General features: G+C 41.0%; 1 protein-coding gene and 1 long non-coding RNA gene across 3 annotated transcripts in view; one reads left to right on the top strand and one right to left on the bottom strand.

Moving 5' to 3' along the window:
- LOC138964292 (queuosine 5'-phosphate N-glycosylase/hydrolase-like) overlaps positions 1-12,235 on the top strand; it is a 114,711-nt gene that overhangs the window by 99,338 nt on the left and 3,138 nt on the right. For both annotated transcript variants that reach the window (XM_070336209.1, XM_070336208.1), the window contains exons 3-9: positions 2,867-2,961; positions 3,394-3,526; positions 3,975-4,124; positions 5,083-5,206; positions 5,825-5,939; positions 7,610-7,680; positions 11,000-11,067. In XM_070336209.1, coding sequence (XP_070192310.1) covers positions 2,867-2,961; positions 3,394-3,526; positions 3,975-4,124; positions 5,083-5,206; positions 5,825-5,939; positions 7,610-7,680; positions 11,000-11,067 — 756 coding nt within the window. The remainder of the gene's footprint in view (positions 1-2,866; positions 2,962-3,393; positions 3,527-3,974; positions 4,125-5,082; positions 5,207-5,824; positions 5,940-7,609; positions 7,681-10,999; positions 11,068-12,235) is intronic.
- The window catches only part of LOC138964298 (uncharacterized), a 42,504-nt gene continuing 37,843 nt past the window's right edge, over positions 7,575-12,235 (bottom strand). Inside the window, exon 2 of the long non-coding RNA XR_011455067.1 lies at positions 7,575-8,112. This is a non-coding gene — a long non-coding RNA (uncharacterized lncRNA). The remainder of the gene's footprint in view (positions 8,113-12,235) is intronic.

Here is a 12,235-nt window from a genome sequence, read left to right as displayed (position 1 = left end):
GGCAGCGACAATTTAGCTAGAGTGTGTCAAACGTGACAACCCTCGAAAATGGAATTCACAACAATGTGAATCAGTGTCAATAACGCGTGTGCCCTCCGTTGTGTGCCAGGCATTCAACACATCGTTGGCGCATGGAGTGGATCAGGTTGCATATGTATGCTCTGGGAACTCCATTCCACTCCTGCTGGAGCCATTGCAGCAGTTGACCCAGATTGGCAGGAGGAGGGTGATGTTGCTGTACCCGACAACAAAGCTCGTCCCACATGTGCTCTATGGGGTTCAGGTCCGGGCTGTTGGATGACCACAGCATCCTGTTGACCCTGGCCTGCTTGATGAAGGTGTTTACAGCTGCAGAGCGATGGGGAGGTGCGTTGTCATCCTGAAGAATCGCACGAGGGCCGATCGCTTGGAGGGCTGGAATGACCAGGGGTTGCAGGATCTCATTCTGGTAGCGGACAACGGTCAAGTTGCCCACTACATGGTACAGAGGTGTCCTTTGACGTGTGCTGATCCCTCCCCAGACCATCACAGAGCCTCCGCCAAAACGCTGTCGTTCCAGAACAGCGCCTTCTGCGAAGGGCTCTCCGCGACGCCTTCACACTCGGATGCGACCATCAGCAGGTTCCAAGCAAAAGCGGGACTCATCTGTAAACAACACCTGAGCCCACTGCTGACGTTGCCACCTCACATGTTGAGTGCACCAGGCTCGGCGAGCTGCTCGGTGATTAGCAGTCAGGGTTGTTCCTCGGACTGGACGCCTTGCACGCAAGCCAAAGTTGTGTGAGCGGTTTCGGATCGTCTGACCACTAACAACAGTGTTGCCGTGGTAGCTTGTAGGCGTTGCCTAAGGTTGTTTGCCGTAGCCATTCTTTGTTGCATGGCCTGCCTCTGAATGAAGCGATCCTCTCTTTGTGTGGTGACTCTGGGCCGACGAGAACGTTGTCGCTCCTGCACTCTTCCAGCTGCGTGGAATCTCTGTTTTAGTCTAATGATGACAGAGGGAGCCACTGCAAGCCTTGGGGCCACTTGCCTGGCAGCAACACTGTCTTGTAGCCATCCTATTGCCCTTACTCTATCCAAATTGCTCAGTTTTCTTCGTGGGGGCATGTTGCTACTGTGCATAATTGTGTCAGCGTGTCAACCTTTAAATACAAGGTGGTGAGCGATGTACAATAGCCAGGACCCTGTTGTAGCACGTGCATCACAACCTTTTGCCCTGGCATGCGTTCCGCAAACTTCATGGGGCTATAAAAAACCACCCTTTTTCTACCAAAATGCAGACACTTTTGAGAAGTCACACAAAGGGAAATAACTCTGCCTGCCAAACAAAATTCTAGGTCAAGACTCATTGTTCATTTGTTAATTCAAACACATTAATCTTTTGATTATTATGTCGATGTTTAATTTTTTGGCAATTTTTTTATAATTAGATCCGTTTTTTCAACCGATCCTTAACTTTTTTTGAAGAGTGTATGTATCACTAGATCTACATGCTTACATTGTCAGGTGTATAGCTAGCCCATTTCATCGCCTATACATAAATAACTGAATTACATCGAACAAGACACACGAATATGTCCGTTGTGTCACAATTGTGTCCATCGTGTCACGACTGAGATCGTGACACGATGGACCGTGACACGATGGACAAATTTCAACAAAAAAAATTATGAATGCTCCCTGTTCCAAATTTGATTGCAATTTCAAATCTAGATAGTTAAGTGTCCCAAAGTCCCATGTATTGAATGTGATTTGAGCACATTTCAAGTTTTAATCACTATCACACACCCCGTGACACGATGGACATAAAATAATTTTAATACTCACTTTGACAACTTCAGGACACCAATAAAATAAGACGTAAAGGCCACGCGGCGATAGGTTTTTCCTGAAAGGAGGCGACAAAAGGGACGCGATCTTGGTTACATTTAAAATTACGAAAAAAGGGACCCGTCATTGTTTTTCAGTCGCGTTCAGTAAACGTGACACGACGGACATAAAAAGTGAAGACAGCATTTTTTGCTCTTTTATTTTCGTTTCATAAATAAAGTATAAAAGGACATTAAAAAAGCTGCTCACAGATCGGTTAGTGTTCTAAAAAACAATTTTTTGAATATTTTTTCATTCATGTACGATTTTTTTCTGACGATCTACAGACATTTGAAATTTTGCCTTCTAACCAAAAGACACCCATTTTTTGACACCCTCGCTTACTATTTGACCTTAAAAGGTATAAGGTAAACACACAAATAACGCAAAACTCTTGACCAGTTTGCGAAGGACATTTTGAAGAAGACATTAACCCGAATTTCAGTACAATCGGAGCACTGTGTGAAGCTCTGAATTTTTTTGAAGTTCAAAGACACGTTTTTGCCTCAAAATTGAAAAACCGTCATATAAGTCCACCAGCTAAATATAACCCCCCACCCACCCACCCCCTTCCCCCCTTCAACCCTCACCACTAGCTTCCATGCAATCAAAATAAAGACAGAAGAAATAGTGGAAAGTTCACATGCCAATTTATAGGAGAATGACTTGATAGTTGAATGCCTGTATCATTGCATAAGTCCACTTGCACACGTGTGTGCAGAAGGAGCTTTACTAAATACTGCATGCAGCTACAGTGCATCGTCTGCCTGCAGCCCAAGTGCATTTCACAGACACAGTGTTTGCCTGTCTTACCAAATTTCAATGGAGCTGTTCAATGAGAAAAAAGAAACTTTTCCGTAATTCTGTTGATTCTTTTTCCTTTCTTTTTACCGTACATTTTGTGTACTTTCACTTTCAGTCTTGTGTATATTGAATTACAGGTTTCCACTGTTCAAAAATCTTGCTAACTCATGTTTTGATCCTGTTTAAATTACAGATTGTGGACAAAGTGAAGAAGAAAGAGTTTGATGTAAAGACGTGGAAGGAACATCCGCTCAACCCCAAGACCAGCGACAAAGCAGCTGTAGACTGGTAAGTTGTAGGATTAACGTTACAGTTCACTGAAAATGACGCGTGCAACGTGAATAAGATTTTGTGCTTAATTGTTGCTTTTTCTGAAAGATTTTGGGGGAGGGGGATTGATTATTTTCATGTTTATTTGTGCATGGATGTTTTGCAAGTGGGTGGGTAAGGACTTTATGTGAGCAAAAGAGGCTGTGTACATTGATATATCGTGCAGCTAAAACTATCAAAGACAATCGCTTGTCTGCTTGATGTGAGTGCCACACACACACACACTCAGTTTTTGCAACCTGTTTTCTTAATGAAATCCATTTTGGTTTGTTCTTTTCTTTTCAAAGATTTTCCAAACTTTTACTTTCAACTGAAAGCCAATGTTTCAATTCTCATGCCATCCAGAGCAAAGTTTCTGAGGATTTGTTTATTTTTTTTTTCTGTTTGCAGGGTGTTCCTGGCAGACACGCTGAACTTTTCTTTTTGGTCAGAAGATGAGAGGAAGAAGTACATGGTCAAGTACAAAGGGGGGGAGCACACCGGCTACTGGTCCCTCTGCGCTGCTATGAACAGAGCCATAGATGTGAGTTTGGAGTTACCTACTCCAAAATGTACACCGTCTCAGTGTCTGTCTGTTTGTCTGTCTATTTGTCTGTCTCTCTGAGACTGATGTCTGTCTGTATCTGTCTGTCTCCCCCTCTCTTTTTCTTAAAATAAAATTCTGATGGAGGAATTCACTCCTGATGATCTTGTTTTTAAAACGATCAAGTTGCCAGTCAAAGCATATTTGTTTGTTATTAGGAAAGCATTTCTACTGTATGCATGAAATAAATATCCCTTTGAACATGTATGCAACTGTGATGGTCTGAACTGATCATGTTTACATTTTAAGTTAGACAATGCATTCATACGGTATACTTTATCCTATTCACAATAGAGACATTTCAGCATTCAACGCAAAAAAGGAGTAGATAGAAAACAAAAGTAGTGATGCAACATTTGTTTTTATTATTATCAGTTCATTCGTGCAGGAGGGAATCCCCATCATGGACCCCAACTACTATGCCACCATCAGTCATAACGACTTCATGAAGGTGTTTCGCTCAGATTCTGACCACGACATTCCGCTGATTGACAAAAGGATTGAGATTATGCAAGAGGCTGGCAAGGTTTTGCTCAAGGTAAGTGTGAATGTCAGAATGGAGAGAGAGAGAGACAGACACTGAGACAGACAGGCAGGCAGGCAGGCAGACGTGTAACCGAGTGCCCGAAGCACAAGAATCACCCAGGCATGGGAATTGTCCGCCAAACGGCGAATTATTTTTTTTTCCGCCGAAAATGTAAAAGTGTCCACCGAAAAAATAAAGGGGGGAGGCACACAAAAAAAGCACCGGTTACTTTGGCCTTTGCGCAAAAGCCCGCGAAAACTTTCCGTACTTTGTTCACGCACTTATTGAACTTTTATGTTTGAAAGTAAACCAGATTGCACAGATTGTGTTACAAGTTACATTTTCCTGTTTGTCTCAACAGATCAATTTTTTTACAAATTTAAACCATATAATACATGTATATATTTTTTTTCTTCAAAAAAGCAAAAATTGGTACATTTTTGTACTAAAAACTCTGATTCTAAAAACAGAATTTAATGGCAAACTTGGAGCTCAGATGACACCAGATTGCACCATCTGGGTTCTTTGGAGAAACATTTTTTCGGAGGGGCATGCCCCCGGACCCCCCTAGTAAGGCTAGGCTCTTCGCGCCGTCGACTTGACGCTTCGCGTCTTCAGTTATAAATTTTCCGCCTTTTTTACAATTTTCAATTCCCATGCCTGATCACCAAACAGGAATGAGATTTTAGAGCTAAGTTAATATCCCGATAAAAACTGCTATAGGTACGCAAAGGTTTCCAAGAGCATACAAGGTGACAACAGCAGCCACACCCCATCACAAACGGGTACTCCACATCTCACGGATGTGCTGTCTTCCGACGTACCAAAAACATCGAGCTACTTTGAATAGCTCATTCTTTGAGAGGGAGACAACTCCGTCAATGCAGAGGAACTGCCCGTGACAAGGGGGACTACTGCGTCCCTGTCACACATGTATGTAACAAAATTGTGTTTTGCTGACACTGTGCAGAAGTACACTGGAAGCTTTGTGAACTGCATCGAGGAGTGTGACAAGAGTGCACAGAAACTTCTGCAGCTCATCGTGCGTGACTTTCCATCTTACAGAGATGTCGTCAGCTACAATGGCAAGCAATGTGAGTATAGAACTTGCATACGGTGATAAGCGAGTAGTACAGTATGTTTACTTGTTGTGCGGCAGTGTTTTTGTTAAGAATAATGGTTAATTTTGTTGAAATCTGATTGCAGTGTATCTGATGAGGTGACAGAGGCTGTAGATCTGTATAGGGCTTACACCAAAAAAAGACAATGCATGGAATGTCATCTAGATAATGGTGATTAAACATTTTTACAGTGATAGTAAATGTATGACTATGAACACATCCTCTTGAAAACATTCTTTGGCATGTGTGTCAGTGTCTATGCACTTGCACATGATCGGCAAAATCTAACTGACGCCAACCATCAGTGAGAAGAATATAATGCTGAGAGTGAATGGAAACAAAACGCCCACACACACACACACACACACACACACACACACACACACACACACACACACACACACACACACACACACACACACACACACACACACACAAGAAATACCTATTTTTTTCAGAAGGGGCATGTCTGAAACAAACTGATATATACAAGCCAGCCTAGATTCACACAGAGAATCATAACATTTTGGTTAAGCTGCACATGTCTGAGAAACTTGCTTAAAAAAAGGATTTTTTGTTTAACCTTTGCAGTGGGGATCTTGAAGAGAGCTCAGATTCTGATTGCTGACGTGTGGGGTGCGTGTGAAGGCAAAGGTCTGGGGGAGTTCACTGACATTGACACCATCACAATGTTTGCCGATTACAGGTTGGTAGGGCGGGGATGTAGCTCAGTCGGTAGCGCGCTGGATTTGTATCCAGTTGGCTGCTGTCAGCGTGAGTTCGTCCCCACGTTCGGCGAGAGATTTATTTCTCAGAGTCAACTTTGTGTGCAGACTCTCCTCGGTGTCCGAACACCCCCGTGTGTACACGCAAGCACAAGACCAAGTGCGCACGAAAAAGATCCTGTAATCCATGTCAGAGTTCGGTGGGTTATAGAAACACGATAATACCCAGCATGCTTCCTCCGAAAACGGCGTATGGCTGCCTAAATGGCGGGGTAAAAAACAGTCATACACGTAAAATTCCACTCGTGCAAAAAACACGAGTGTACGTGGGAGTTTCAGCCCACAAACGCAGAAGAAGAAGAAGACAGGTTGGTAGTACATGTAGCAACCTTGAACTACAGTCGAACCCCCCTTTTTAGATTCCCCTAATTTAAGACTCCCTCGATCCCTTTTAAGACCCTGTTTTCTCAGATATTCTGTTCATAATCCCTGTAAATTGATTCCTATTTTAATTTAAGACTCTGTCCTTTTGAGGACCTCATTTTCTCAGATATTCTGTTCATAACGGGCTGTGTAAATTGACTCCCATTTTACGAGTTTCTTCTTTTTAGGACCTCATTTTCTGATATTCTGTTCTTCTTCTTCTTCTTCTTCGTTCATGGGCTTAGACTCCCACGTTCACTCATGTTTTTAGCACGAGTGGATTTTTACGTGTATGACCGTTTTTACCCCGCCATCCAGGCAGCATACGCCGATTTCGGGGGAGGCATGCTGGGTATTTTCGTGTTTCTATAACCCACCGAACTCTGACATGGATTACAGGATCTTTTCCGTGCGCACTTGGTCTTGTGCTTGCGTGTACACACGAAGGGGGTTAAGTCATTAGCAGGTCTGCACATAAGTTGACCTGGGAGATCGGAAAAATCTCCACTCTTAACCCACCAGGCGGCAGAGACCGGGATTCGAACTCACGACCTCCCGATTAGGAGGCCGACGTCTTACCACCACGCCACTGCGCCCGTCAGATATTCTGTTCATAACGGGCTGTGTAAATTGATTCCCATTTTACGAGTTTCTTCTTTTTAGGACCTCATTTTTCTCAGAATTTTGGAGGTCTTAAAAAGGAGGCTCCTCTATGTTGGTCTTGGGAAGTTAATTTGTGCATATTATAACAAACATAAAGAAATACAAAAAATAAAAATCAAGTGAGGCTGAGCACAAATGTCAAGATCTAAGAAAGGGGGGAAGTAAAAGCTCTGAATCACTGTTTTCTATGGTAATTGAGAGTGCTTACTTCCCTTTGTTGCTCAGCTAATAACAAAGCGAAGTTCTATTCAACCATTTAAATGGTGTTATTGATTTTTTGCTGTTGATCAGATAGAACAAATGGGAAGATGCTATGATGTGCCATATATTTATTGGAGGTACTGTAGTATGTGGAAATGTGTTCATAGAAAACAGTTGAGAGTGGACCGCTCCACATGTTTGTTACTGTTTGTTTTCACACGCACACACACACACGCACACACACACACACACACACACATACACATGCACACGCACACACTCACAATTAATGGAGAAAAAACCCTGAAAAAAACAGTCATGAGAAAATAAGTTTTTACATTATCTTTATTTTTATCTTTTTCAGAATTCCACAAGCACTAGTTTACTTCGGTGCCATGAAATACTCTGAATCCTTGATGGAGAAGCTAAAGAAAGGTAAATTTTGCTTGCCACAGATTGTCTTTATTTTGGACAGCATTATGTCTGAAATAAATGCATCAAAGAACCACTGTGTTCATGCTCATGAGACCGGAAAAAGTTATAAAGTACAGGGTGACACAAAAAAAACGGTCATGTGGTGGTGTCCTTGATGATATCGGTCGTCCAGAGTGTGATTGTCTGTTAGTGTCTTTACCATTGAGGTTACGCACAGTCCCATGGGTTCTGAACTTGTTGACCCATCTGTAGATCATTGAGTGGACAGGAAATTCACGACATCCGAACCGTTCTTTGAATTGCAATTGAGCTGCATGGATTGACTTCAGCCGAAAATATGCCTCAACTATAAATTTATTTTCCTCCGTAGTCCATGCCAGCTCGAGGCTCAAATTTGGTACACTCATAGAACATTGGTTCCACTTGATAAATCTGAAAAATAAAAAGAATTGATTAATTATTTCAAAAGTTATTCAAGTTTAGGTGATGACCGTTTTTTTGCCCCCTGATCCAAGTGTGCCTGCAGCGCCGGGGAGCTCATATAGAGCACATTTTTGTGCGCCAGTGAAACAAAGAGTTTTTGTAGTACAGACTTGACACTTTGGGGATGTCTGCTACATAGGCTTGACCTAATGTGGCTGAAGTTTTGTGTTGATCTAAATAAAATTTCTGAAGTTATTCGACTTTTGGTGATGACCGTTTTTTGTGTGTCACCCTGTATGTTGAAGGTCCTATAATTATGTGTGTGTAGAGTATGTTGAAGGTACTACATGTACAGGAGAATCCGCTTAATAAGGCCATGTTTAATAAAGCCACCCGCTTTTTGAGGCCAATTTCTTACTGCACGGATTTTTCCTTATGCTTTAAGCTTACCCGCTTTATAAAGCCACCATCCCGCTTATTAAAGCCATTTTTGACTCACATGCAAAGCAAAAGTGAGTATGTACTCACCCGAGTCGTCCGTCCGTCCGGAAAACTTTAACGTTGGATATTTCTTGGACACTATTCAGTCTATCAGTACCAAATTTGGCAAGATGGTGTATGATGACAAGGCCCCAAAAAACATACATAGCATCTTGACCTTGCTTCAAGGTCAAGGTCGCAGGGGCCATAAATGTCTAAAAAACAGCTATTTTTCACATTTTTCCCATTTTCTCTGAAGTTTTTGAGATTCAATACCTCACCTATATATGATATATAGGGCAAAGTAAGCCCCATCTTTTGATACCAGTTTGGTTTACCTTGCTTCAAGGTCAAGGTCACAGGAGCTCTTCAAAGTTGGATTGTATACATATTTTGAAGTGACCTTGACCCTGAACTATGGAAGATAACTGTTTCAAACTTAAAAATTATGTGAGGCACATGTTATGCTTTCATCATGAGACACATTTGGTCACATATGATCAAGGTCAAGGTCACTTTGACCCTTATGAAATGTGACCAAAATAAGGTAGTGAACCACTAAAAGTGACCATATCTCATGGTAGAAAGAGCCAATAAGCACCATTGTACTTCCTATGTCTTGAATTAACAGCTTTGTGTTGCATGACCTTGGATGACCTTGACCTTGGGTCAAGGTCACATGTATTTTGGTAGGAAAAATGTGTAAAGCAGTTCTTAGTGTATGATGTCATTGCTAGGTTTAGTTATTTGACCTTGACCCTGAAGGTCAAGGTCATGTCAAGGTCAAGCATGTGAGTCGTATGGGCTTTGCCCTTCTTGTTTGGCTTGCGTTAGGTGTGAAAAGCCATAACAGTGAGTCTGTAATCGCTGTCTGATCACTCACAGCTTATGCATGACTGGTTTTCGAACAACCTGAGACGTTTTGGCCAGCCTCTTGTGAGTTTGAAATCACGTTAAGTGCAAGTCAGTGGTCATAAACAACTTCCAACAGATGCGTACTTCTGAGCTTTTGTTCATGTGCATGATTGTTCATGATCGCATTTCTGTCACATACACTGCTAACAAGTGTTTAGTCTGAATCTGGACACCAGCAACCATGGCCACCAAACGCAAGAGAACAGAAAAGAAAAAGATCGCAATCCTAGAAAAGTTTAAAGCTCTGCCGTCTGTCTCTGTCAGGGAAGGTGTTGTAATTCTGGGAGTTTCACGTGGGATGCTGACAAATCTGCTGAAAAATGCTGAGCGCTTTTTGCTTTATTTGCTTTATTTGCTTCATGAATAAGCTGTTTATCAAAATCGTTAAGTTGTCTCTCTAATGCTATTTTATTAGCCTTTGTAAGGATGTTTTTCTGTTTAATAAAAGAGATGCACACAGAATGTCTCTCCTTTGTTTTAAGGCTCTGTTTGCCTGAAAACCATGAGTTCCTTTTATTAAATCCACCCGCTTAATATAGCCACTTTTGTGCTGCACCAAGGTGACCTTATTAAGCGGAGTCTACTGTATTGTGTTTGTGTACAGTATTTTGAAGGTATTAAATGTTTACCACATATTGAAGGTATGATTTGCCCGTGTAGAGTATGTTAAAAATATTATATGTTTGTGACAGTATGTTGAAGGTATTGTATGATGTTTCTGTAGAGTATGTTGAAGGTGCTTTATGTTTCTGTAGAATATGTTAAAGGTATTATATGTTTGTTACAGTATGTTGAAGCAATAGGTTTGTTAAAGTATGTTGAAGGTGTTATATGTTTGTTCCAGGATGCTGAAGGTATTATATGATGTTTCTGTAGAGTATGTTGAAGGTGCTTTATGTTAAACTGAATTGTAGAGTATGTTAAAGATATTATATGTTTGTTACAGAATGTTGAAGGTATAGGTTTCTCACAGTATGTTGAAGGTATTGTAGGTTTTTTGTTACAGTATGTTGAAGGTGTTATATGTTTGTTAAAGTATGTTGAAGGTGTTATATGTTTGTTACAGTATGTTGAAGGTATTATATGTTTGTTAAAGTATGTTGAAGGTATTATATGTTTGTTACAGTATGTTGAAGGTGTTATATGTTTGTTAAAGTATGTTGAAGGTGTTATATGTTTGTTAAAGTATGTTGAAGGTGTTATATGTTTGTTACAGTATGTTGAAGGTATTATATGGTTGAAGGTGTTATATGTTTGTTACAGTATGTTGAAGGTGTTATATGTTTGTTAAAGTATGTTGAAGGTATGATATGTTTGTTACAGTATGTTGAAGGTGTAATATGTTTGTTACAGTATGTTGAAGGTATGATATGTTTGTTACAGTATGTTGAAGGTATGATATGTTTGTTAAAGTATGTTGAAGGTATTATATGTTTGTTAAAGTATGTTGAAGGTATTATATGTTTGTTAAAGTATGTTGAAGGTATGTTTGTGCTTGCAGACACCCGGATGGAGAATGGTGACAGGCTGGAGGTGGAGATTAGAGGGGTCAGCATCTGGGTCACAGAGGTCAGTATACTTGACCAGTGTCACGTACAGTCCTGTCATCCATCCTCCCACACATGCTGTCCTTTGTCGACACTAATTGTTCTTTCACCTGAAGATGAAGATATTCAAAACAATGGGAAAGGAAACACAGAAAAAAATCGACAGCGAAAGAGAATTCAGGCCCGTATACACATGCATGCACATAAACAGGGATCGATGCACAAAAGTGGACGTACTTAACGCACCTGCACACACTCACAAGCACATAGACACACTTGCGGAAAACTCCAGATTTTCAGTAAATTTATTTGTGCTTGAAATGAAAAAAAGCTGAATTGTTCTCTTTTCTAGGTACAGTAGAATCCGCTTAATAAACACACGGTTAATAAGGACAGCCGCTTTTAAAATACACTTTAGTCCGGTCCGGATTTATCACTATATGGCCCATGTAATAATCCTTCGGTTAATAAATACAAAAATCCGGTTAATAAAAACAGTTTGTTGGCGAAATTGGGTATTATTTCCTTGCTGGGACGCTCACTTAACACAAATTTGACAATGGGACTGGAAAGACAGGGCTTTCCTGACAGTGACAGTGATAGCTTTAATTGTGTTGATGCCGACATCCGCGCATTTCTGCGCAAAGAGCCACTGAAACGGCTGACAATGGAAAAGTTTTTCAACTGCATCGTACAGGTACATTTACTGCATGATCGCTTCCTTCACAGGAGAGGAAATTCTTTCTTTTTTTTTTCTGTTTGATTTTTTTTTTAAATTTGGTTAATCAAAACTTCGGTTAATAAATACAAATTTGCCCAGTCCCGATGTGTTTTTATTAAGCGGAGTCTACTGTACTGATACAAAACTTGCTATTTTTCTCTCTCTGTCTCTCTCTTTCTCTCTGTCTCTCTCTCTCTCTCTCTCTCTCTCTCTCTCTCTCAGTTTGTCTCCCTCTCTCTGTCTGTCTCTCTTCGCCAATCTCTCTCTTTCTCTTTCGCTCTCTGTCTCGCTCTCTCTGTCTCTCTGTCTCTGTCTCTCTCTCTCTCTCTCTCTCTCTCTCTCTCTCTCTCTCTCTCTCTCTGTCCTTTTTTACATCATATCTGTCAGATAGGAAAGAAGCAGTCTACCTAAACTGTTCATATTCATCACAAGGCACCGTAAAATGTGGAGTCCCACAAGGTTCTATCCT

This window comes from Littorina saxatilis, linkage group LG4 (genome assembly GCF_037325665.1).
Source record: "Littorina saxatilis isolate snail1 linkage group LG4, US_GU_Lsax_2.0, whole genome shotgun sequence".
In the NCBI taxonomy this organism is placed as follows: domain Eukaryota; kingdom Metazoa; phylum Mollusca; class Gastropoda; order Littorinimorpha; family Littorinidae; genus Littorina; species Littorina saxatilis.
Note: the sequence above shows the minus strand (reverse complement) of the source record. Positions and strands in the feature narration are given on the sequence as shown.